This window comes from Mustela nigripes, chromosome 8 (assembly GCF_022355385.1).
Source record: "Mustela nigripes isolate SB6536 chromosome 8, MUSNIG.SB6536, whole genome shotgun sequence".
NCBI classification, from domain to species: Eukaryota; Metazoa; Chordata; class Mammalia; order Carnivora; family Mustelidae; genus Mustela; species Mustela nigripes.
In genome coordinates, this window is record NC_081564.1 from 55,890,642 (window position 1) to 55,914,599 (window position 23,958).

At 47.1% G+C, this 23,958-nt stretch overlaps 1 protein-coding gene across 10 annotated transcripts in view; it reads left to right on the top strand.

Annotated features, from left to right (window-relative positions):
• The window catches only part of FHOD3 (formin homology 2 domain containing 3), a 471,315-nt gene that overhangs the window by 288,824 nt on the left and 158,533 nt on the right, over positions 1–23,958 (top strand). For all 10 annotated transcript variants that reach the window (XM_059409488.1, XM_059409491.1, XM_059409490.1 and 7 more), the window contains exons 7-9: positions 6,702–6,813; positions 13,605–13,699; positions 20,089–20,232. In XM_059409488.1, coding sequence (XP_059265471.1) covers positions 6,702–6,813; positions 13,605–13,699; positions 20,089–20,232 — 351 coding nt within the window. The remainder of the gene's footprint in view (positions 1–6,701; positions 6,814–13,604; positions 13,700–20,088; positions 20,233–23,958) is intronic.

Here is a 23,958-nt window from a genome sequence, read left to right on the forward strand (position 1 = left end):
TATGGTCCAGGATGGGTCTCCAGACACAGGGCTGGACAGGAGCTCATTCAGTCTCCTCTGAGATGATCCACTGCAGGGAGCTGATTTGTGGTAGGAAACATAACTCTCAAGAGGCTTGTTGATAAATGAGGATAGTACCTTACTAGTTGACGTAGGCAAAATCCCCATGAAACCGGAGCGGGGGTGGGACTGTGACCCTTTTGATCTGGTAGGACCTTGGGTTGAAGACTAGCTGCTGTGTTTGGGCAACTGAAGAGGCTAGAAACAGGTGGTTCTAATAAGAATATTTGGGAGGATTCAGAAACCCTAGGGGAGCCTGTGCACGGTTCCTCAGCACAGAGTGCTCTAGGGGAGCTGGATGGGCAGGGGAACCCAACGAAGCATAGGCTTCGTGGGAGCCAGTCTGGGAGTGGCCCTGCAGGCTCAGGGATGCCTTCATGGCACTGCTCAACGGCTCCCACCTGCCAGGGCTCACCTGCCAGCCCTCCTCCACCCACCCTAAGCTGTCAAACTCTCATGAATTCACATGTGCCATCCCTTAGGCTTAGTTGTCCTCTGTCAGGTTTCCAGGGCTCATGATTCCTTTAGGAAAGCTCTTTAGCCTGGAATCTAGCTCATAAGAACATATTTGTCTCATTTCCCCAAGGCTTAAGGTTTTACACCATAGGGAAAGATGGGGTTCCTTCTAGTACAGTGGAAAGAATTCAATTTGCCTTTGTGTTTTCCTTTGAGTTTCTTCAGAAATGAGTCGTGGGACACGTTGGGTAGCCTTCTAGAACACGGGACTTTGCATCTGAGAATGGGGATGTCACTAACCAGATAAGGAGGACCCAACCTTGCTGATTTCTCACCTTTATGTTGTAAATATTACCAGCATGGTCTCCAAGGTAGTGGCTAAGTGCAGAGGTGTTTCGTATTCCTTAGTTCACAATAACAGATTGGACCTGTCTTACCTGTTACCAACAAACTCCTCATAATTACATGAAGAGTCCTAAAGGAAAGTTAGCAAAGTGGGTATTTTCTGGCCTGACCCACTTTTATCCAAACCTCCTGCTAAACCCCAGAATTTTATCTCAATAGAAAATATTCATTTGTAACATTTTATATTATGATGATATTTAAGCATTACCAAAAACTCTGCCGTATGTTCCGTCCTGCAAGGTGTCCTCTCCACTAACTAGTAAACGCTTAAGGGCTTCCCAGACTCATACTTGGCTACTACCTAAATCACAAATGTAGTTTGGTTCCCTTTCTGCAAATTCTGTCAGGTCATAAGCAGGTTGGCCATCAGGCCCTGAGGCCACAGCACATGGCTTTGGGGCAGGTGACTTCCAGTCCTGGCAGATGTGCCACACCTGGTCTCTGTGCTCCTCCCCTCACCCCCCACACCAGGTACCTGCAAAGCCACAGCCCAGAGTTCTATACTCATGTCATCTGTTGGGCCCACACTTGAATTCTGACCAAACCTATCTCATTTTGCAGACAGTGTCTTCAAATGGGATAGACTCAGGATTTGAGGCATCTGTTAGACTGTTGGATAAGCAGTTACAAATGCTTCAGGGCCCGTTCTGAGCTCAGGAATTCTGAGCTTAAGGATATGTCATTGGAATAAAGAATTTAAACGAGAAGGTCTTAAAAGTAAGGGTCTTTAGTCACTTGGCTCTTTGCTGTTGTTAAAATACTCAGTATATTCTTAGTTCTGGTAAGCTGGTGAACAGTGTGGCAAAGCCTTATGTCAGCTACCTTACCAATTTCTAATTCAGCTTTAATAACCAGCATCCACTTCTAGAACATATATTTATACATTTTAGTGGAAAATGAAACAAATAGAATGAAGCATGTTTTTCTAACTTTCTTTGTAATTTAAATCCTGAGGTTTGGAAATTGTTTTCTTTTTATGCTTGTTGAATTTTTAGAAGAAGAGTAGGAATTCGGAGATTTTTTTTGGAATACTTTTATTTCTTCTTAATAAGCAGCATATTTGACCTTCTAAGTATAGTTCCCGAGTTTCTCTAAGTACAATAAAACATTAAGGGAGTTCCAGTTTGCTCTAATGTGCAAGATTATTCAGAAACTGGCTTTTATTCCTTTTCCATACATCTGGTAGTTACATTTTATTTAAAACCCAGATACCCGGTTCTGTACCAGCCGAGGCCACACTCTTACCTCTTACTGTGGGTTGGACCAGAAAATTGAAAAATAAATAAATAAATAAATAAAAAAGGCAGAGTGCTATGTTGTCGGCATCTTGCCTCCCCTCACTCGGGCTCAGCCTCCCTGGCACGGAGGTGACATCAGATCCCTACGCTGTTTATGGAATCTGGAGGCTCAGTCCCCAGACTGAGGCTTGACCCAACAAATATTGCATCCTTTGGTCAAAAGCATCTCTGTTCCTCTGAAGACTCATGGCCTCTCTGAGTAAGATCGGAGTGCAAAATGATAGCTGCAACAGAAAGGAAAACCCAGCCTAGTGGCCCCCCGAAGTGTGCTAAACACTTAAGAGAAACACACTTCGCAGCTGGCTGCACGTTCTTGCCCTGCCCTCATAACAAAGGGGTTGTCTCGGAGTCCCGTTAAATACTGTGATTTAGCTACATGTTTTAGGGCAATATAAAGCATAATTTATTATAATGGACTAGTGTTAAAATAGAATACTAGTATTCCCTAGAATGTAATTACATGTAAGGCAGGGAACGTGTGGCTCCAAGGCTGAATCTGGACCCCACGTGTTTCCTCTAGCCCACAGGAAGTGGCATTATCTGTGGGAGCGCAGACCTGAGGGCTGTCACTTGGGCTTTTCTCTTCCATGGGAGCCCGCAGCTGGATCAGCTCCACGCCTGTTCTACTGAAGCTTCCTGCCCACTGGCAACTGCTCTCTGTCCTCAGCAGCCTGGTTTGGAGGGCTTCTCGTACAGAGAACGCTAGTTGTGGTGTGTGGAGGTACACTCAGCGCTGTCTCAGCAGCGAGATGACCATCTCCGTGAAGCCAGCACCACGGGTTTGTTAGCCCCTCAAAGAACCCTGATGGATGCTGGCTGTCTGGAAAGCACTTGAAGTTGTTGAAAGCAGTAGCACAGCCTCTTGGGATGGGAGGGACCTTAAAAGGGGTCAGCCATCTACCACCATCCAGGTTCTGAATTTCTTCTGCAGTGTCTTTAGCAGGTGGCCACTCAGAACCCTCCAGACGGGAGGGATTTGCCTACTTGGCCTTGTGCCACTGCTTCTGAGACTGACTCCTTTTTGCCCTGTACTCCCTGAACTGTTTTATGACTGGTCGCTCTCTGTTCTCATGTGATCCATGTACTTTCAGAATGAGAATTGATTCCTATGGACTTTCCTTCGGTGCAGACAGATGGGCCTGTGTTGGAGCCTGTAAGTCATGGCAGTGAAACCTGTCATTAGAACATGAGGGAGCCCCGGGCAGAGCTGAAAATCTAACAGTTCACCTTGGAGGGACAGTGCCTTGTCCCTTGGAGGAGCCTTCAGTGGCAGAGCTGGGCCGTGGGGTGTGTGCTGTCCCCTGTGCAGCTCGCCCCCACCTTCCTCATTTGTGGTCCTTCCTCTTGCTGCCATGCGGGCCCTGCCTCTCCAGTCTGTCACTGTCCTGTGGTTTGTCCCTTCCCAGTGGACACAGGCTGGCAACCTCCTTCGCCATTCCTATTAGAATGGGTCTCAGATCAGCACGATGGCTCCAAATGCGGATTTTTAAGAGCTTTGCGATGAGCAGCGTGTTTGGACTTGGAGGAATGGGTGTGTGGCCTCCGCTGTGGCTGTTCCAAGGCTCTGGAGGGTTTTGACTGCATTCCAGATACTTGTGGGCATCAAATTAAATGATTTCTGTATAAATAAGGGTTGATGTAGAAACCTTTTTAAAGTAATGTGCTTTTATTACTTTCAAGTCTCTACAGTAATGCTAATAAGGTATTTCTGGGGAGGAGTCCTGCTGGACATATTTGATGATTAGTTAGGACATGCTTGCAATTAGTACCATGCATTTCCATAAATTCACGTTCTGCTCTTTTTTCTAAAGTAGTTTAACTATCCAACATGTTTGTTAATTTCAGATAGTAAGGCTTCCAAACACACGTAAATGTAAACTTAGACTCGATAGAAGCCTAAAATCATGAAGCAGAAGAGTTTGGGATTTTTTTTTTTTTTTAATAAAAATACAATGCCAAAAGTGCTCCAAACAGAACCTCTACAGCAAAGGAGAAGCAGACATGAATAGACATGTTGAGACCAATAAAAAGAGACTTTGCTGGAAAACAGCAAATCCCTGGGACTGTGTTGCCCAAGATCTTGTGACCACAGAGATGCCCAGAAAGAACCTTGAGGAGAGGGGCACTAGGGGGGCCCCCCACTGAGACCAGCTCATGGGAGGAGTGGGGTGGGCACCAGCCAGGATCTTGCCCAGGAAGGCATTGAGAAGGCTTAACGTACTTCGTAATAGTCCTCCCACGGAGGAAGTTGCCCGGGCTTGCTGGTTGTTTTATTTACTTGAAGAACTGTCTACGGCTCTAAACATACAAAGATAGAACAGTTCATTATGGCTTGCCTTCCCCCTCTACCCCCAACCTTGTGGGTGAAAAAAATACTCTGGAATTCAGTCTGTTCCTAGTTTGGGAGCAGAGGACTGAATGCGGGGCTCAAGTTATGCAGGTAAAAACCCTCTAAAGAGCTTAGAGCCCTCTAAAGAATTCCGTTTTCGGGGTGGTAAGCACGGAAGCCCAAGGTGCTCCTTGTCCTCATTATGATTGTGGAGGGGCCCCGGTGAGAAAAGTGCAGGGTTACCCGCCATGGCCGCTCAGTGTGTGGCGGGACCTGGCGCTGACACGGGGAGTGGAGGGAACGGGCTGGAATGGCAGGGGGACGGAATGAGCACCTGGGGATCAAGGGTTCTCTTCTGGCCGCCTGAATTCGAGGTGCTTGTTAGCGTATGAGTAGCGATGTCAGGGGTCATGTGGGAGTCAGAGCCCAGAAGCTTGGTCAGGCCTTTGAGCCATAGATAGAATTTAAACCCAAGAGACTGGTTGGACACACCTAGAGAGAGGATATGGAAAGAGAAGGAAAAAATGCAGGAGTGAATGCTAAGGCCTTCCCCCACGTAAAGGTCGAGCACCCTGGAAGGACCCAGCAAAGAAGTGGACCCTCGGGTCGGAGACTGGGTTCAGCCATGGTGACAGGAAACTGTTCTTGGAGGGAGCGATTGTGTCCTGTGCTGCTGCAGCCTGCCGTGAGCAGAGAAGCAGCCATTGGATTTGACAACATGGAGGCCATTGGCAACGCTACGAGGAGAAATTGAAGTTGCTCCATGGTGATGTAAGCTCTGTCAGGTGAGGTCGAGGAGTCTGTGGGAAGTGAGGAAGAGGAGCCAGGGAGTGGGGCAATCCTTTGGAGGAGTTTTTCTGTAAAAGGGAGCTGAGAGCCAAGGCAGTGGCTGGAGAGGGATGTGGAGTCAAGGAGAAGAGAGATGAGTAGGGAAGTATGCCAGAGGAGCAAGGGCAAGGGGTCGAGTCGACGTGTTTGCATGACGTTGGGGAGATGACCTCATACGGGGGATGTTTTGATACTGTTCACTGTGGGGTGTGCTCCAAGGTCTTTGTGAAATCTGCATGTGTCCCTAGTGTTTTGCTGTGAGTTGTCACCTCCGGGAGGCCCTGGTCTTCCATGGGTTGCAGATGGAGAACCTGGAGCTGATTCCGCATGACCAAGGAGATGGAGATAAGGGGTCGTGCACTGACTGGTCACTAACTCATTCATTCAGGGAGCAAAGCTTGCAGAGCCCACTCCACGCCAAACGAGGTTCTGGGTCCTGCCATGATGCAGAATAGCACCCCCCCTTCCCGAAGGTGTTATACTTTATGCGGGGTGGGACATTGCCAAGCAAATGACGAGGGCGGGATGGTAGCCCAGAGTAAGCTCCTCCTTTCTCAGATGCATAATTCGAACCCATTTCCAGGAGACAGTTGGTGGGTGAGTTCCTTTGGGAGGAGGTTCTTGGCAGGTGGAGGTCTGGGAAGGGAGACTATAGATAACGAATTGAATTGTGGCAGCATCACCTGGGGGAATGGGGGGGGGTGACCTAGAAAACCCCCTCCCCCAAGGCTGCCACAGATACCCCCCAGGGCTGGTGAAGCTTCAGCTGAGAGGCTCAGGGATTTCTCTGGGTGTGTAACCTGCAGCCTGTGTGACAGGAGGTCCCTGGGCTGTGGGTGGCTCCTCACGAATGCTGTGCCCTGGGCCCGGCAGGACGGGACTTGGTTCATATTCCTGCTTCCCTCAGCTCCGTGGTGTGGCTTTGGGCAAGTCCTTTACCTTGCTGCGCCTGCTTCCTTACCGGAAAAATGAGAGTTGTGATGGTTCCTACCTCACAGCTTTCTCCTCTGGATAAAACGAAACCCCTGCCATGGGAAGGGCTACCTTATCTGTCAAGAGACCCCAGGGTATGAGCTCTGGAGCCAGAGGCCCTGGGTTCGAATTCTGGTTCTGTTTCCGGCCGTGGGCAGGATAGTCTGTGCCTCAGTTTCCTGATCTGTGCAATGGAGCTAATATTAATTCCTGCTCCTGACGCATCTGGCAAAGGAATCAGTGTGCCCACCAAGAAGAGATTCCCCAGGCCAAAGCAAGTGCGGGGGGCCAGCCTGCCTTCGGGTGCCCACAGGCGTTCACAGCTTCTTGATGCTCTTCTGTTCTCTGGGCAGTTCCGGCTGGTGGTGAAGACAGCCCTGAAGCTGCTGCTTGTGTTTGTGGAGTACTCTGAGTCGAATGCGCCTCTTCTGATCCAGGCTGTCTCTGCTGTGGACACCAAACGGGGTAAGTAGTCACACCCACTATTCCATCAAGGTGGACATGTCCGCTGGAGGCAGACTCCCATTTTTAACATGTTCGAAATAGGATGGAGAATGAACAGAATTCCCTTTGTGCAGACCCCCTGCTATTGGAAACGTATTTTTTTAGGTATTAAGCACACGGCGATCAGAGATGGAACATGGTTCAACAGTGCAAAGAAAAGCATTCGTGGGCTTACCCAGGTCAGGTCAGACCCAAGCTTATATTTATGCTCTGTCCCTAGCTTCTCCACTGAACCCAGAGAACCAGCTCCTTCTCCCCTTTCCCATTTTGTCCCGGTCGCTGTGTCTCCTTTCTCCACTCCTCTCACACAAGCTTTATCAGCTCTGGCCCTTAGAAGTTCCGTGAATGTTCTCCCTTCCTTCCCTCCATCTCATACCCCCTACTGGGGGCTCTCTCCACGGTCACCTGGCATCCCTCCCTTCCGCGATCAGAAGATTCTTCTACAACACAAATTTGGTTATATTGTTTCCCTGCCAGTGGCTTCCCAATGCCTGCAGCATTAGGTCCCCACCCTGCAACTGATCCTTAAGCATCCAGCCCCTGTCCACCTGCCACCCCCACATCCCACCTGGCCTGAATGACCCCTACCCTAGCATGGGTCAGTCACTCAGACCCCCCTAGGACCCCTTCTTTGCTGTTGTTGTCACTGATGCTTCCCATGAGTGTGTGCCCTGCTGGAGGGAGGTTTGGTTCTCCTCTTGGGGTCCCAGCACTTAGCTGGCCCACGGCAGGCAGGCCTTCCATGCAGGCCTTTGGATTTGGCTTAGTGTGTAACCTGCTGTGGGCCCTAGAATATTGTGAAGCCTGAAGCTAAAATGTTAGGAGGTTTTGGTTTTGTCCTTTTAAAAAAAAATTGGGGGGTTGTTATTACTACTGTCCTCCCCTCAAAGATGCAAGAAGAACAAAAACTTGGTGACTTTTTCTTTTTTTTTTTATAACGATAATACTCTCTGTAGAATAATGGGGAAAAAGTATAAAAGAGACCATAACAAATCACCTCTAGTCTCACCAGACAGAAATAATTGTTAACACGTTGATACATTTCCTTACAGTTTCGTGTAGGTGTCTCTGGGCACACACTTATGCACAAATCAGCCTATGTACAACTGTCAAAAACAAGGGGCCTAGATAGCACTCTTTGATTCAAACCATTTGTATCTCTGACTCAGCATTGCTGAGACCCATCTTCCAGGGCTGAATCCAAAGGTGAAAGAAAGTAGCTCACTAGTTACTTCAACAGTTTGAAATAAGCTAATGAAAGCCATCCAGGGCCATAAATTGAGCTCCCATACGTTTCCCACGAATGCACCAGCGGATGTCAGCCAGAGGCATGGCGGATGGCAAGCTAGAGGTAACTCCAGGCTTGTGCATGGGGAGAGGGGTTTGAGAGAGACACCCCCTCATGTGTGGACGGGGGCCGTGAATCTGGAAGATGGATCACAGACTGGGGCGGGCCTGTGTGTTTCTGCCACAGTGTGTTTCCATCTGGTGCCGCAGTTTAAATCTCTCATGGCCAAGAGCAGATTATGGGGCCAGCTGAGAATCCTTAGTGAAGTCCGTCAGTTCCTCAGACACCAGAGTTTGTGTTTCTGGGGTCAGTTAATGAGGTTTAGGGCCAAAGTGGGGTATATGGGAAGACAGTGAGGCAGACCCTTTTATTGGTCCTGGGGAGGATCATACTCCATCCCCCAGCTCTGGGGGTTACATTGGACGGTTAATGGACTTCTTGTTCTCCTGTCCTAAATTTCACATAACTCATGAACCCTTTTCATGGGGGCTGAATTTAAGGGATAAGCCTTCTCATGACCTTGGGGTCCTCCTTCAACTTCATTGAGTTGGGAGTTTAGAATTTTCTCTAGACTTCACATTCTATGAAAGTGTGTGTGTGTGTGTGTGTGTGTGTGTGTGTGTGTTTAAAGGGGTGGAGGTTGGGGAGAAGAGTGATAATCCTGGGCTTGATACCCACATCTAAGACCCCATCAATCAGCCCAGCCAGAGGCTCTCCCTTCTTCAGTGTCTCTCTCACGACAAAGCGATGGCCATCTTTTCTCGACTTGTTTAGGGAGGGAAATAAAAAGAAGCAGCAGCAGCAGCAGCTAATGGATTGTTTTCTCAACTTGACGGTTTGCCTATCCAATTTCTTAATTTCTTGGCGGCTGCTGCCATCTGTCTGGTACTGAGTGCCTGCAGCTGAATAAAAATGGAAAAACTCAGACATGGCCCATCACGTGGTTCAATAGCATGTTTCTCTGTGGACATGTGTGGTCTTGGCCATGATTTTGTAATGCATACATATAACATCATCCTATTTTACTGCAAGGAAAATTGTTCCTGAGCCCCGTGATGGAATTAAGCATGTCACTACGTCATGGTGCTCTGCATGGGATGGAGCGCCGTGCCCTCCAGCTGAGTTTCCACCTGGCTGGTTTAGAAGCCGCTCTCTGTCTCCCTCTCAGCTGAGTGAAGGGCTAGACGGAGGTGCCGGGTGACTAAGGGCCAACAGAGCACGTCTGTCCATGTACAAGTTTAAATAAGCCATACTGCTTTACTCCTCCAAGTGGCCTCAGACCCATTCTTCTGTGGGCTGGGGTGGGGATGGGGCATGCTGAAGTGTAGACAGGGTTGGTTTGTTTTATTAGAAAGGACTCTTTTGGATGATAAAAATTGTCAGATTTAAATAACCAGCAAAGAAAACCAATGAGCTGGGAGTCCTCAAAAATTAGCTCCACCTCCAGTGAATGACGTCCAGAACAGATTCGTCTGGTTGCTTTGTAAAGACGACACACACTGCACGGGGGTTACCCAGAAGGGTGTGTCCTGTGTGTGTACACGGTTCGCCCTTGGCCAGGAGTGGGCCAGCCGCGGAGCAGGGAGAGGATCTGAGGCGTCTAAGACTGTCATAGGGACTAATAACTATCTACAAATTAAGGAAAATGAAATATGTCCCCTTTGAGCCAGGCAGTCGGCCTGTCTGCTTAGGGGCAGGAATGGAGAGGTGGGCCAGCGCTCGTGTCCAGGGAATGGCACAGTCCCCAAGTCCACAGTCAAACTTCTTGGTCACCTCTCTCCTGGCACCTTCCGGTCTCTTTCCCATCCTAGTGGACAGGGTGTGGCAGGAGGAGACAAAAGCTGTGGAGTGTGGACAGGTGCCTGTGAGAGGGCCTTGCTCTGTCCTTTTGCCACCATCAGAGACTCCCTTTCGCTGAGACTGTCCCTGTGGGGGTTGGCAGGAAACTGGTTGAGAACCGAACCCCCTGCTGCCCTGGGAAGGTGCCCTTCCCACTGACTCTCTGGATTTGGCGCTCGGATAGAGAGTGGGCCAAGTGACCAGCCTGGGGAACTGACTTTGACATTTCAGTCCTAAATTTCGAGTCAGCACTTGGGTCAGCAAGTGTTTTGAGGGTCAGCACAGCTTTTGAAGAAGTTCTATTTTCACTGGGCTGTGAAGTAATGAGATACAACATCATTCCTAAACGTGTTGATCACACATGAGTAACAGCGGAGGTGAATCCAGCCATCCTTAGAGCCATCCCGTCTCTGACTTGTGCTCGAGGATCTGTTGATCTGTGAAGCACTCCCAGGGCAAGGTGGGAGTTAGGTGACAAAACCCAAGCTCTACTTCCCTGGTTTTCTGTGGCAGAACCATACGTGTTAAGTGTGTTTGTCAGTTCTGTAGAAAGACACAAAACATGGTGCCCTTCTGACAGAGTGTGAGACCCCCTTGAATACGAGGCATTGGGCTAAATATCTTTCTTTGGAGGGGAACCATCACCACAGAGACTGGGAGGAAAGTCAGAGGGAGAACGCATTGCACCCTCTGCCCTGTGCTTGCTTCTGGGCTGAGAGAGGGGCCCTGCCTGGGAGCGTGTAGAAGCCAGCTGGGTAAGCTTGAGTGTCACCACAGCCACCCGCCACTGTGACAATAACTACTTGATATTCAAGTGCCTGTTACATAACAGACACTGCGCCAAATATTTTTCATATAAAACTCATTTATTCAATAAACATTTAAGTGCCAACCGTGTGCTTGAAACACCAGAGGGAAAAACGGGCTCTCGTGGAGCCTCTCCTCTGCGAGCTGGTGTCTGGGGAGGAGCTTGAGACTGACAGAGGTTACGGTTAAGGAAATCATCGTCTCCGAATGTACTTCATGAGCGCTGAGGCGAAAAGACCAAGTGCTTTGTCTCCCTGACAGCTCCTGAGATTCTCCAAGGTTGACACTATCACTCCTGTCCAGATGCGTTCCCTGAGCCTCTGTTCATTCCAGTTCTCTGGGGCTCAGTTTCTTTCTCTGTTATGTGGAGGGGTCAGATCATATGGTTTATAGTTCTAACACAGGACCACCCCCTGTGCGCGTGTGCATGCACACACACACACCCAGATATACACACACTCTGTGTAGAGCAAGCAGAGGTGGGGAGGGGTCGTTGACCTGGACCATTCGATTCCAGCAGGTGCAGCTCCTGGAAGTTGAGCCCCTGCTGCTTCCCATGGGCCAGCTTGAACCCTGTCAAGGCTGTTGTGTTGCCCCAAAATGATGCCTCCTCTTCATCTTCTTTCTTTTAAATGTTTCCCATTTTCTGGCCCCAAGATAATCAAAGAAGAGTAAACATTCATCTCGACATTGTAGGAATAGATGCAAGTTTCCAGGCTTTGAAGTCCCTAAAAGGTAATCAGATACCACAGCTGAAGAACACATGTTTCAATTAATTTTTTGACTAAATCAAGCCAGTGTTTGAGTGTTTTCATTATAAAGGATTAAATTGCGTGCACATGAGTACATCTGTAGGTGAGAGAGAGGAGATGATCTGGCTGCATTTCCCTCTCTTTGGGACCTGCCTTTGCTTGTTGGCTTTTCCTTCCCTATGGCCTCTTTGGCATCTTTGGCTCCAGAGCATGCAACCGGAAAGCCGTTCTGGGTCCACTAGGACCATCGGAAGTGCTTAGCTTCAACGCTATCTCCCGCAGTCTCCCTTGTAACTGTATGCGGGTAACCCTCTAGGACCCATGTTTTATGCTGAGGTTGGGAGCAGAGTGTGAGTTGTGCCAGTTGTGCTGGTCCTAAACACAGGAGAAATGGTTGGAGTGCTTGAACGGCACCTGGACGGCCAGGGCCAAGACCTCCTTACCATAAAGATTGCCTGTCATGAGGGCAGAAACAGTTACTTTGCTGGGGCTTGAAGAACAGGTGTGGACTTCGGAATAGTTTGATGGTAAATATCAGCCAGGAGATATGTCAGCAGTTAGCAGGCAAGGGGTCACACGTTTGTGTTTGGAGTTAGAAAGGGTTAGAGAAGCTTGCCTAGTTCTGACCAACAGGGCAGTTTTGCCCCAGGAAAGGCTTTCTGTTTGTTGCCTAGGAGAGCCAGCAGACCTCATATAGTAGGTGCCTCTTCCTTTTTAAAATTCCTCTGACCTCCTTTCGACTCTTACTGTGTGCATTTGCCCTCTGGCTCTTTTAAAGGTGCTCCAGCCTGGGCACCTGGGTGGCTCAGATGGTTGGGCGTCTGCCTTTGACTCTGATCATGATCTCCAGGTCCTGGGATGGAGCCCCACATTGGGTTCCTGGTTCAGTAGGGAGTCTGCTTCTCATTCTGCCTTTCCCTCTCCCCTTGCTTGTACTCTTTCTCTCTCTCAAATGAATGAATTAAATCTAAAAAACAAAACAAAACAAAAAAACCCTCCAGCTTAACCCGCCTCATACCCTCTCAAAGATCCCCGCTTACTCTTCAGACCTATTATGTGTCAGACACTGTGCGAAGAGATAAGACGGAGGTCACCGCTGCCCTCGGGGAGCTTTGTTCTCAAGACCAGCAGATCTGCTCTGGTAACCCATCCAAGAACCTGCATGTGGAAGCCACAGATTTTACAATATTTCGGGGTTTACTTTTACCACCAAAAATAAGCAATACCCCTTTGAGATCTTTATAGAGAGAACAAACATGCCAAGGGCAAGGCAATACTTCACTTCAAATGTTTATCTCAAACATAGGAAATCGCGTCCAGATTTTATATCCCCTTTGTGACCTTGGCCTTGACTTTGCAGTCCTGAATGTGGTGGGTTTTCCTGCTGCTGTTTCTGGGAGCCAGGGAATAACCACCCCTGAGTCTTCACTTGCAGAGCCCCATTTAAGAGCCACATCTTGAGCCGGGCCCTCGGCCACCATCGGCACAAATACTCTTTAAGCACCGACAAGGTATTAAGGACAGGTTCTTGGTGAGGTGGGTTCTTTGTAGCCTGTTAAGGCTGAAAGAGTATTTGTACCTGGTTTGAATAGAGATAATATACTTCTGTTCTTGAAATGCTTGCTAGACAGATTTCACTGGTATTTCTTGGGAGTCCACTGTTTGAGTGAATGTAAAGATCTCCCATGTCCCCTTTCCTTGTAGGAGATCAGAACCTAACATGCTGCTAGACATACAAAGAGTATTTATCAAGAGTTTCCATGCTCAGAGAGTGAAATGCACAGGAATAGATTTTTTTCAAATTGCACATTTAATATAAAGGGAATTTTCAGGCAAATTGAAAGCCATGTGGACAATAGAGAGTAACATTTTCAAATGGATGAGAATGATGTGGTATATTATTGACAAATTATTGACGTTCACTCTAAGGATAGTGTCACACTTTGAAATTTGGCGACAGAAAGACACTGCCATCATCGGGTGATACATCTTTGGATAAACTGCGATATGAGTTGTGTGAGAAGCATTGACTTGCCATTTTTAATGATTTTTTCCTTTATTCCTAGGAGTCAAACCCTGGTCAAATATTATGGAAATCCTGGAGGAAAAAGATGGGGTCGACACAGAGCTGCTGGTTTATGCGATGACTTTAGTGAACAAGGTTTGTTGATGATTGCTAAGGGTTGTATTATGTCCCCTTTGAAGGGATACAGTTATGTTGACGTCTTAACCCCTAAGAATATCTGCAAATGTGACCTTATTTGGAAATAGGGTCTTTGCAGATACAGTCAAGGTATGATGAGGTCCTTCAGGTGGGCCATCATCCCACATGACCTGTATCCTTAGAAGAGGAAAAGAGACACACCAAGAAGGAAGACGATGTCTGCACATGCATGTGAGGAAGATGGCTGTGTGAAGACAGAGCCAGAGTGTAGAGATTCATCTCTTAGCCAAGGAATGCCCAGAATTGCCAGCAGCCAATGTACGAGGACACGCGGAAGGGCCTTCCTCTGGAGCCTTCAGACAGTATGGCACCCCCGACACTTTGATATCAAACTTCTCATCTCTCACACTGGAGAAAATACATTTTTGCTCTTTAAGCCACCCAGTTTGTGTTACATTGTTACGACAGCCCCCCAGAAAACTAACACAATGTGAAAATCTACAATGTACCCTCTGAGGAAGAGCCACATCACATAGGCCCCCATGTTGGTGGCTGGATCCATGGCTAGAGTGTTGCTGTTTGCCAGAAGAAACCCTTTCCAGCTGCATGTGGTGTGTGTGTGTCTGCGTGTGTGCTGGTGCACATGTGTATGCAGGCCTGGGACTGTCTGTGGGCTTTCTCTGCTTTGGTTTTTTCTAATGAAACCAGAAGAAGGACAGTGAGAACTTCATGATTACTTTTCCTGCCAAGATGTCCCCCTTAAAAACATAATTCCTTAGGAATATAAATTGGGAAGATGGGGGGGGACTCCTGGGGTGCTCTGTCTGTTAAGCATCTGACTCTTGGTTTCGACTTAGGTCATCGTTGTGGGATTGAGCCCCACTCTGGCTCCATGCTCAACACAGAGTCTAATTAAGATTCTTTCTCTCCCTCTCTCTCTCTCCCCCTCTGCCCTTTCCCTTGTTCATATGCACATGCTCTCTCCCTCTCTTGTTCTCTCTCAAATAATTTTTTTTAAAAAGTATATAAATCCACAAGTTTTACCCTAAGAAAATAGCTTACAGCTCAGGAGAAATGAAGGCACCCTTGTTCCACTGCTTATCGAATTCTGACTGCTGGGGGTGGGTCCTGTCCTCCTTTTATGAAGGTGGTATCACCCTTGTGCTCTTCTCCCTCCCAGCACATCCCTCCTGGTCCCTGGCTGGGAGGACAGTAGCTGTCTTAAGGATCCCTCCCTGGAGAGGGGGCTGGCACCATGCTGCCTTGGGACAGCCCTCTCTCGGGACCAGAGTCCCTTTCTCCTTGAAAATGTCCTGCACATGGCTCTGCCCTAACACCCCAGGAATCACACCAACCACCCCATGGGCCTGCCTTTCCTCCCCGAGCTGCTGGATGTAGGCCTACAGTACGAACTGCAGTGATGCAGAGAAAATTTAGAACCTCCCTATGAAGTACAACTAGAGAAACATTTCCTCTGATGAACTGGGGACACAGTAGTAGAAAGCATCATGAGAAATAATTTCCACTAGATACTTAACTGTTGTGCAGGCTCTCAGGATTAAAACAATGTGGTCCTGGCTCTTTCTTCCGCAGACAGATGATGGGCGCAGAGGAGCTCTGAAAGAGATCTCATCGCACAGAACAACTCCCTCTAGGACTGCAGTCGTGGCTTAACGTCATTCATGATTGGGGGGCGGGGCTGTGCCAAATGGAAATAACCAAATACGTCCTTTGACCAATACTGAAATGAATTCCAGACAAAGTAAAGTGTTCAATGTAACACGACAAACAGTGGAAAAATTAAGAAGTAGAGGTGAAGATTAGTTTGTCTCTGGTAGGAGAAGATTATGTTAATCATCAAACCTGTCAAAAAGAATCCAAAGGGAAGGACTTTTAAAATATTTTATTGTGTAATAAACAGATCTTATTTGTAAAATGAAAACCGCAAACAAAAGCTAAGGGCAAGTGGCAAATTAGGTAATTGTTTGCAAAGAATGGGGCAGAAAATTATACAACCCTCAATATATTAAGAACCCAGTGGAAAAATGAAGGACATTAACTCTATTAAGATGAAAATAAATATACAGTAAAACAACAAACATTTTCCCTCAGGGCTCATTGGCAGGGATTGCTTTTTAACCAAATGCCATCTGTTGATGAGGACACCCAAAATTCTTCTACAGTCCTGGTGAGGAATAGGCAGTACTTTTCTGTAGGATAATCCTAAGAATTCCATTTATGCTTTCAAATGTCTTCGTGAGTTGATTTTACCTTGCAATTTTAAAGCAATGGTCTGTTGTGGTTGTTTTTTAAGATTAAGGTCATCTATTTCCTGTCTTTTTCAGTCACTGACATTGTTTTGGAAACCATGGACTTCAGCAAAAATGGAATTTTCCCTCTTGTCTGGTGTTTTCCATTAAAACACCATCCTATTGGTGGAGAGTGCGCTGGGCAGTTCTGATGGTTCCAGCAGCATTGCGGGGGGGAGGGGGGTGTGGGCATTCTGCTGCCCGTGGCTGGCAAGGATCCAGCACGTGTCACATTCTTCTTGGCATCAGATGGCGCTTAATGTCCAGGAATTCCTCGCTTACTTTTTCTCTCTGGCGTTCTGTCTCATCTTTCATTAGCTCTGGCTCAGGGGAAAGTCCTATGGACATTACTCCAAATATCATCCTTTCCCCCCAAAAGGTCAAATAAACCACTGGCACCCACACTGGGTTTGTTTTCCTTTGTTGAGTTTTAGTCCTGTTTAGTGCCCCAGTGAGTAAAATCTTCTGAGATTCCAAACAAAGAAAAAATACATCAAAATGTTAATACAGGTCTGGAAAAAATTCAGACTCTGAAATCTGGGAAATTATTATATTGCTTTTCTAAGTTTTCTTTCAACAAAATAGAAGATGGACTAATAACATGGAATTCAAAACAGGAACATTTTATGACAAAACAAGGGTGCTACATTTTAGCCTGCTTAGGGTTCTGAGGCTGGTGTCTGCTCTCTTTGCCAAACAGGGACATTAATGGGGGGTTTCCAAGATCCATACTAATCCCCCCCATTCCTGCTCCTACCCCTTGACCCCATGTTATCAGATCTGAAGGAACATCAGAAACTAACCATTTCTCATGGTGCACGTTAACGTTCTACAATGCCGTCTTGATCCAGCTGAAACCCCCTCAGTGGGAACCCCCCACTTTGAGGCGCTCAGGTACTGACCGCCGTATAGGATAGGAAGAGGCTGATGAGGGGGCCTGAGTCACAAGAGGTATTACTGTTCCTGTTCCTGCGAGGCTGGCCTGGAGCTTTCAGGGAAGGAGGTTGGGGGGAGGTAACCTGGATGGGATTCATGCTGAGTACTCACCTTTGTTTTTACATTTCATTTATTGCTAATTACCATACCAGAAACTTGTAAAAAAAAAAAAATTCAGCTGTGTCAGCTGTAAAACTTGTTTAGCTATGCATACCCTTCACATTTAGAATATAGAAGATTCCCATCTCCCTCCAGATCTCATGTTAGCCTTTGATCATGATCTCCTGATGGCCTCTTCCTACCCTGACAACTGTTCTCTAGCACTGTAGTTTGTCATTTCATCCCCGGATAGATGTAACCCTTTGAGGCTAGCTGCTGTCGCTCATCATCACGCCTTTGAGGCCGATCTGCTCCGGAGGGTGTTAACAGTCGCTCCTTTCTGCTGCCACAGATACACCACAGTGGGTTCTCCCACTGAAGGAGACTTGGGTTTTTACAGCTTTTGGAGTTCACAAATAATGTTGCTCTGAAAATTTGTGTGCAGGCATTTGGATGCCATCCTGTAACAAAGATTTGATACAATCGGGGAGAACCCAGGAGAGGCCAAGAACATGTCCTTTAGGACAGAAATTTCTCCCTTGGAGAGATGCCTTTGAAGGTTTACCTGTCACCAGCCCCGGAAGGATGAGGTTTGAGAGAAAGCAGGAAAGGGGGTCGTGGACGTCATCTGAAAGTGAAGGCATCAAGAGACGTCTGCCTCACAGACTCCCTGGGGGTAACCTCCACCTTTGCCGGAAGGAGGCAGTTTAGTCATGAGGTGTCAGGGTAGACATAAGAGAACAAGACCCAGGGAGTGGTGGGGGCGTGGCACAGTTTGCTGGGCATGTTAGACCATCAGCTGAAGACAGGTGAATGTGTTTCTAGGATGGTTGGTCCTCTTCCCCTGCAACTGGAGAAAAGCCCCTGTGTTTGTTGGTGGCAAAAGGCCATCTCCCCTGCAGCCACATGTCAAAGGGGTTGGTATGTGGGCTTGGCTCCAGCCCAAATTTTCATGGTGGAAATGACAAATGACCTCTTTATACCCTCACTTCTGGACCTATTATTGAGTAAGTCTCCCCGAGTGTGTTTGGTTCTTTGGACCTAATTGTTTGACTAATAGTAACCACAGTGCCCCACCCCCACCCCGTCTCACCAGCCATCATGGTTGGGCTCCCTAAGGCGATGGGAATTAGATGGAGGAATTTAACCCTTTGGAGACTTTTATAAGCAGGGAAAAGAGGAAAGAAGAAGGGAAAGGAACTGAGAGGAGAGGAGAGCCCCACATGCCTCCTCATGGCCCTCCATAGTTGAGTAGGAAGTTTTAAATCCAACACTAAACGTCAACTCACCTAGGTTCCTCAAGTGGGGGATTTGCCGCCATCACGGCATCTCCGTGCACCAGCCCGGGGTCCTGTTTTCTTTTCCTCATGTTTTAACAGGCTCAAGGGTGTTCACTAAAACCAGAAGTTGGGTCGTTCTGATGACAGGATTCTTTGAACGGCTGCATACTTTCTCATTTAGTATCAGAAGCCAGGGACCCCTCCGGGGACTGTGGTCAGCTAATGCGGCGGTGCTGCCTTGCCTGGCACTGGCAGGTGCTGGCCTGTGCTTTCCCGCTTGGCCCCGTAGGTGTGAGCACCTGTTTATTACAGAGTCTGACTGGTTTACAGCCTCCTGCTTTGGGTCCTTGCTGAGGCCCCTGATGGACTAAGTTATCCTGTCCCAGTTATTTTTCACTCATTTCTGATCTCAACAGCAGTAAGTTGTATCCTCTTCACTCAGCATTGAAAGGAAAAAGCCATGATTTGGGCCATGAATAGAGACGTTCTTTCCAATTATTAATAGCCCCCAAATAGAGGCATTAGAAAAGTTGGTGCTGTGAATCGTTCTTAGGACAGTGTTGGTCTTTTCTGAGTTCAGAATTATTTTGAAATCCACATGGAGGGTTCCTGAAAGTGCAAAGACAATGAAATAGGGAGTAAAGACCCGTGTTTGGAATTCCAGGCCAGAATAATTTGTACAGAAGCAGGAGTGTGTGAGAAGAGGAGAGGTTGTCCCAGGTCTGCAGGAACTGCTTGTTCCCTCAGGCAAACCCTTTTCCTCCCTAGCCATCCTCTCATAAGATAAGGGCTTGCAGTAAATCACCTTGAGGGTCCTCTAGTTCTGAGCAGAAGGTCCATCTGAGAGAGATCATCCTTCTTTTAAGAGACATAGAATTCTAAGAGAAGTCAGCTCCTCACCCCACCCCCGTCCTGTACTTGGGTTATCCTTTCGTCTTGTGGTTGCTGCTTTGAAATTTCTCATGTTTTCCTAAATTTCTTAGACCAAGGGGAAGGCCTACCCAGTTGAAAGAAAAAGGAATCATTACATTGTTATAACGCCAGCTGTCGGGAGATTGGTCCTAACAGGAGTTTCTCATCACGGAGCGTGTTAGTTTTCTATTGCCGTATAACAAATTACCACAAATTTAGCAGCTTAAAACAACACAGACTTATCATCTCACAGTTTCCATGGGACAGGCTCCAGGCACCGCCTAATCGGGTCCTCTGCTCAGAGTCTCACAAAGCTGTAGTCAAGGTATCGACCAGGACTGGAGTCTGGTCTGAGGCTTGGGATCCTCTTCCAAGCTTTTGTGGTTGTTGGCAGAGCTCATTTCCTTGCAGCTGGAGAACTCGTGGTGGCTTGCTGCTGCTTCGGGGCCAGCAGGGTCATCTCTCTCCTAGTCTCTGAGCTCCAGAAATGCCTAAACCTGCTTTAAAACGGCCCACCTGATTAGGTCAGGCCCACCCAGAATAATCTTCCCTGTGATTAACTCAGAACCAGCTGCTTTGGGTGGTGAATATCCATAAAATCCCTTCCCTGTGGTCGTGTAATGTACTTCAGTGATGGGAGTGTCCTGCTTAGACTCAAGGAAAGGGATAATACAGAACCTATATACCAGGGTGGGTTTTGGGGGGTGCGTTCTGCTTACCACACTAAAGGAGTTTTTTCTCAAATGATCTGATCATCTGTCTTGGTTTGTCCCATATAGTTATAATGCTGGCTGCTGCCTAGCCTTGAGACAGTCCCCTAAAACATGTTCGTGTCCCATTCTTTCTTCAGACACTGTCGGGGTTGCCAGACCAGGACAGCTTCTATGATGTGGTGGACTGCCTGGAAGAGCTGGGCATTGCGGCTGTGTCCCAGCGGCACTTGAACAAGAAAGGGACAGACCTGGACTTGGTGGAGCAACTGAACATTTACGAGGTAACAGCATGAACCTTCTGGATGGCGTCGTACAGCTTGTCAGAGGCTGAGGTGGACACATTCTAGTCGCATAGTTCTGAGCGAGGGGCAGCAGTATCCACAGCACACAGCAGCTTTACAGAAGGTAGGCTCTGGGGCTCCCCTGCCCCCAGACCTCCTGGATCACAAGCTCAGAGAGCGCGCACAGCTGTCTGTGCGGTGGAAGCCTCTAGGCACTGCCGGTGCTCCCTCAAAGGCAAAATCCCCCAAAGGAGGAGGCACTCGGTCACTCGCTTACTGTTCAAGATACTACACAGCGTTTCCCTTTCCTCTCTGCTCTCTCTTGCCTCGTTATGGTGTTTTATTTGCTATTTAAGGCCCTTGTAAGGGAATAAAAATTTAAAATTTAAAATATTAGCATAGATTTTACCATCCATTTTTGTATTACACAATGCCAGTTCAAAATGCAACAGTAAGAGTATTTACCTTCCATGCAGAATCCTCTGCAATTTCCAGTTCCGAGCTCCTACAGGCCTGTGTATCTTGTTCCTATCAGAATGGTGGAAACACCATAGGGGACGAAGTCTGTTGTTATTTCACTTCTTGTCACGTGTTCCTTCGGTTAACCCTCTCCCTTCAGCTGGTGAGTAAGGAAGGGCTGAAAGGGAGAGTAACTGTGGGCTGCCTTATCTTTCCAGTTTTTCTACGTCATTTCAGCGTAAGTGGTTGGACAGTATAGCAGAGTAGCCCAGGTAAGAAAGGATGTGGTAGGACCCGTGGTTTGCCATCTCTGTGCATTCAAAGCCCCTTCTGTTTGCATGGAAGGCCTCTGGGCCTCCAGGGCTTAGTTACAAGGGAACACACTTAACCTTGTACTCATTTTGGTTCTCCCTGAGTTCCCACGGACCGTGCAGCATTCAGCGCTCTGTGCTAACGCGTGCAAGGATTGGCACACGTGCCTGGTGCAACTTCTTCTCCTCCCATGCACATGTTCCCTTGTTCCATTGGACTTCACCTGTAAAACACAAGTTAAGGGAGGCCTGGGTGGCTCAGTCAGTTAGGCATCTGACTCTCGATTTCAGCTCAAGTTGTGATAGCCGTGGGATCGAACCCATGTCGGGCTCTGACCTCAGCATGGAGTCTTCTTGTCCCTCTCCCTCTCCTCCCCACCCACCTGTGCTGCTCACACTCTCTCTCTCTCTCTCAAAAAATAAATTAAAAAAAAAAAAAACACCCAGAAACGTAAAGATAAAATTAATAAGAATTTCAAGCTAGCAAAAGAGTATTAAACCAAGCACAGAGCCCTGCAGAGTGTGAGCATGGAGCCCTGCACAGTTGCACCTGTGTCCCATCCAGGAAGGTGGCCTTGATTTGGGTGACACCTCATGACTTTGTGGCCTTGTTGACTTGAGTTCATACCGTTCCCTGTGGGTTAGTTTTAAGCCAAATGCCCCCTTATTAAAGTCACTTATCTGATGTGACTCTTGTCTGGACTCTGAGGGCTAGAGCACATCTTATGAGCTGTAAACCACATTCTTTATTGCTGATCCTCACTGTCCCCATTTCCCTTCTTGGCCTGAAGGGGGCAGAATCTGGAGCTCTGATTCCCCTCGGGTGTGTGACTAAACGGGAAAGCTAACTACTTTAGACACCTGCTTACCCATAAGAATGGGGTGAACTAGGCTATCCTTGAGGACTTTGTCCAGAATGTACTCATCATCCCCAAAAGAAACCCCATACTATTAGCAGACACTCTTCATTTCTTCCTGCTCCCATACTGGATACTCCCAAACCACTAATTTACTCTCTCTCGGATTTGCCTTTTCTAGACATTTCTTATAAATGGGACCATACAACATGTGACTTTGGGGACTAGCTTTCACTTAACATGTTTTCAGGGTTCAGCCATATTTTAAGCATGTATCTGTCCTTCCTTTTTGTGTTAACGTTCCGTTGTTGGATAGCACCACATTTTGATGATCTGTTCATCACTGGATGGACGTTTGGGTTATTTCCATTTGGGGGGGCAGCTATGAATAATGTTGCTATGAACATCTGTGTACAGGCTTCTGTGTGGACATCTACTTTCAGTTCTCTTGGCTATATATCTAAAGAGTAAAACTGCTGGTCATAATGGTAACTGGACGCATAGCTCTTTGAGAGACCCCCAGACTGTTTTCCACAGAGGTTGCCCCAAGGGTTCCAACTTGTTTTCATCTTCCTCAATGTTTATTACTGTCCTTGTTTAGAAATCACAGCCATCCCAGTGGGTGTGAAGTGGTACACATTTTGGCTGTGATTTGCATTTCCCCAGTGACCAATGATGTTGAGCCTCTTCTTTCCTTGTGCCCGTTGGCCATTTTTCTATTCTTTTTGTGGAGATGTGTCTGTTCAGATCCTTTGCCTATTTTTAAATTGGGTTGTTTTGTTACTCCTGAACTGTAAGGATTCTTAATGTATTCTGGATACTAGATCCTTATCAAATATAAATTTTCATGTATATTTCTCAGTATAAGGGTTGTATTGTTCTACTTCTGACCTAACTGATCAGTTGTATTCATAGTGATATATAGTTTTTATCTTTCCTTTTTCCACTTGTAAAAATGATGTACTTGTTGAGGAATATATAAGTGTAAGAGGAAAAAAAAAATCACCCATGATTTTAACCACTAACCGTGGTTAACATTTTGATCCATTTTTCTAGCCTTTTTTGTATACTAGGTGTATGTTCTTAACTATGGAGATAATTGTCTTTATACGGTGTTGTGTACTGAATCTTTACTGGTAAATATGTTGGAGCCGGGTGTTTTTGGTCATTAAATCTTCAAGAACTTAATTTATTAGGGACACAACATTCTGTCCGTATGCATGTACCATAATATAGCCAATCTCCGTTTTTTCAGATTTGAATTATTTCCAAACTCTTTGCGATTGGAAATGCTGTTATGACGGACAGCTTTATTCATAAACTTGTGTGCATGGGTAGAGCTCTTGGAGGGATATCTCCCAGTTAAGAGCCTCCATTGGGATTTTACTGGATAGAAGTGGAGAGACTGACATGTAATTCACTATCTGCTGTAAGTCATTGTCATAAAAAGTGACCAATGAGGTACAGAACAGAATTATCTTTATGTGATCTTAGGAGAGATCAGAAGAAGCTGAACCAGAGATACTTGTTATCAGAGCTTAAAGCTTCCCATAACTACCCAGCAGGCCTATTCCTTGTGTCCCCGCTCTGGGCATCTTCTCCAGCTGAAACTCTTTCCCCCGGGTATCTGTTCTGACTTATGTGTGTCGTTATCACTGGCACGTGGTGTTGGAAAGCCAGTGGATGGTGGAGGGCCATATTCTTATGGCTCGTAAATGAGAGGTTCACGTAAGAATACCAGAGATGGAGAAGGAAGAAACTAAACACAGTCGGCTTACAGGAAAGTGAAAGGTGGATTTTTCCCAGTACAGATACTTTCTTACCTTAGCTCCTTTCCACCTGATCGGAACTCCCATCTCTGAGACTGCTCACCCTGAGACTTACAGGAATACAGCTTTGGATTCTTTGTAATCAATATATATTGGAAGATGGCATAATGCAGGTAAATTTCCCATTAGTGAACCAACTAGGAGAGAATTATGAAAAGTGGCCTAGATACCTACTCCAGGAATCTGTGTTTGTTTCAGGCTGCACCTGAGCCTACCCAATTCTCAAGCTACCTCCTCATCCCCTTCACACCAACTTGTTCTAAGGTGTTC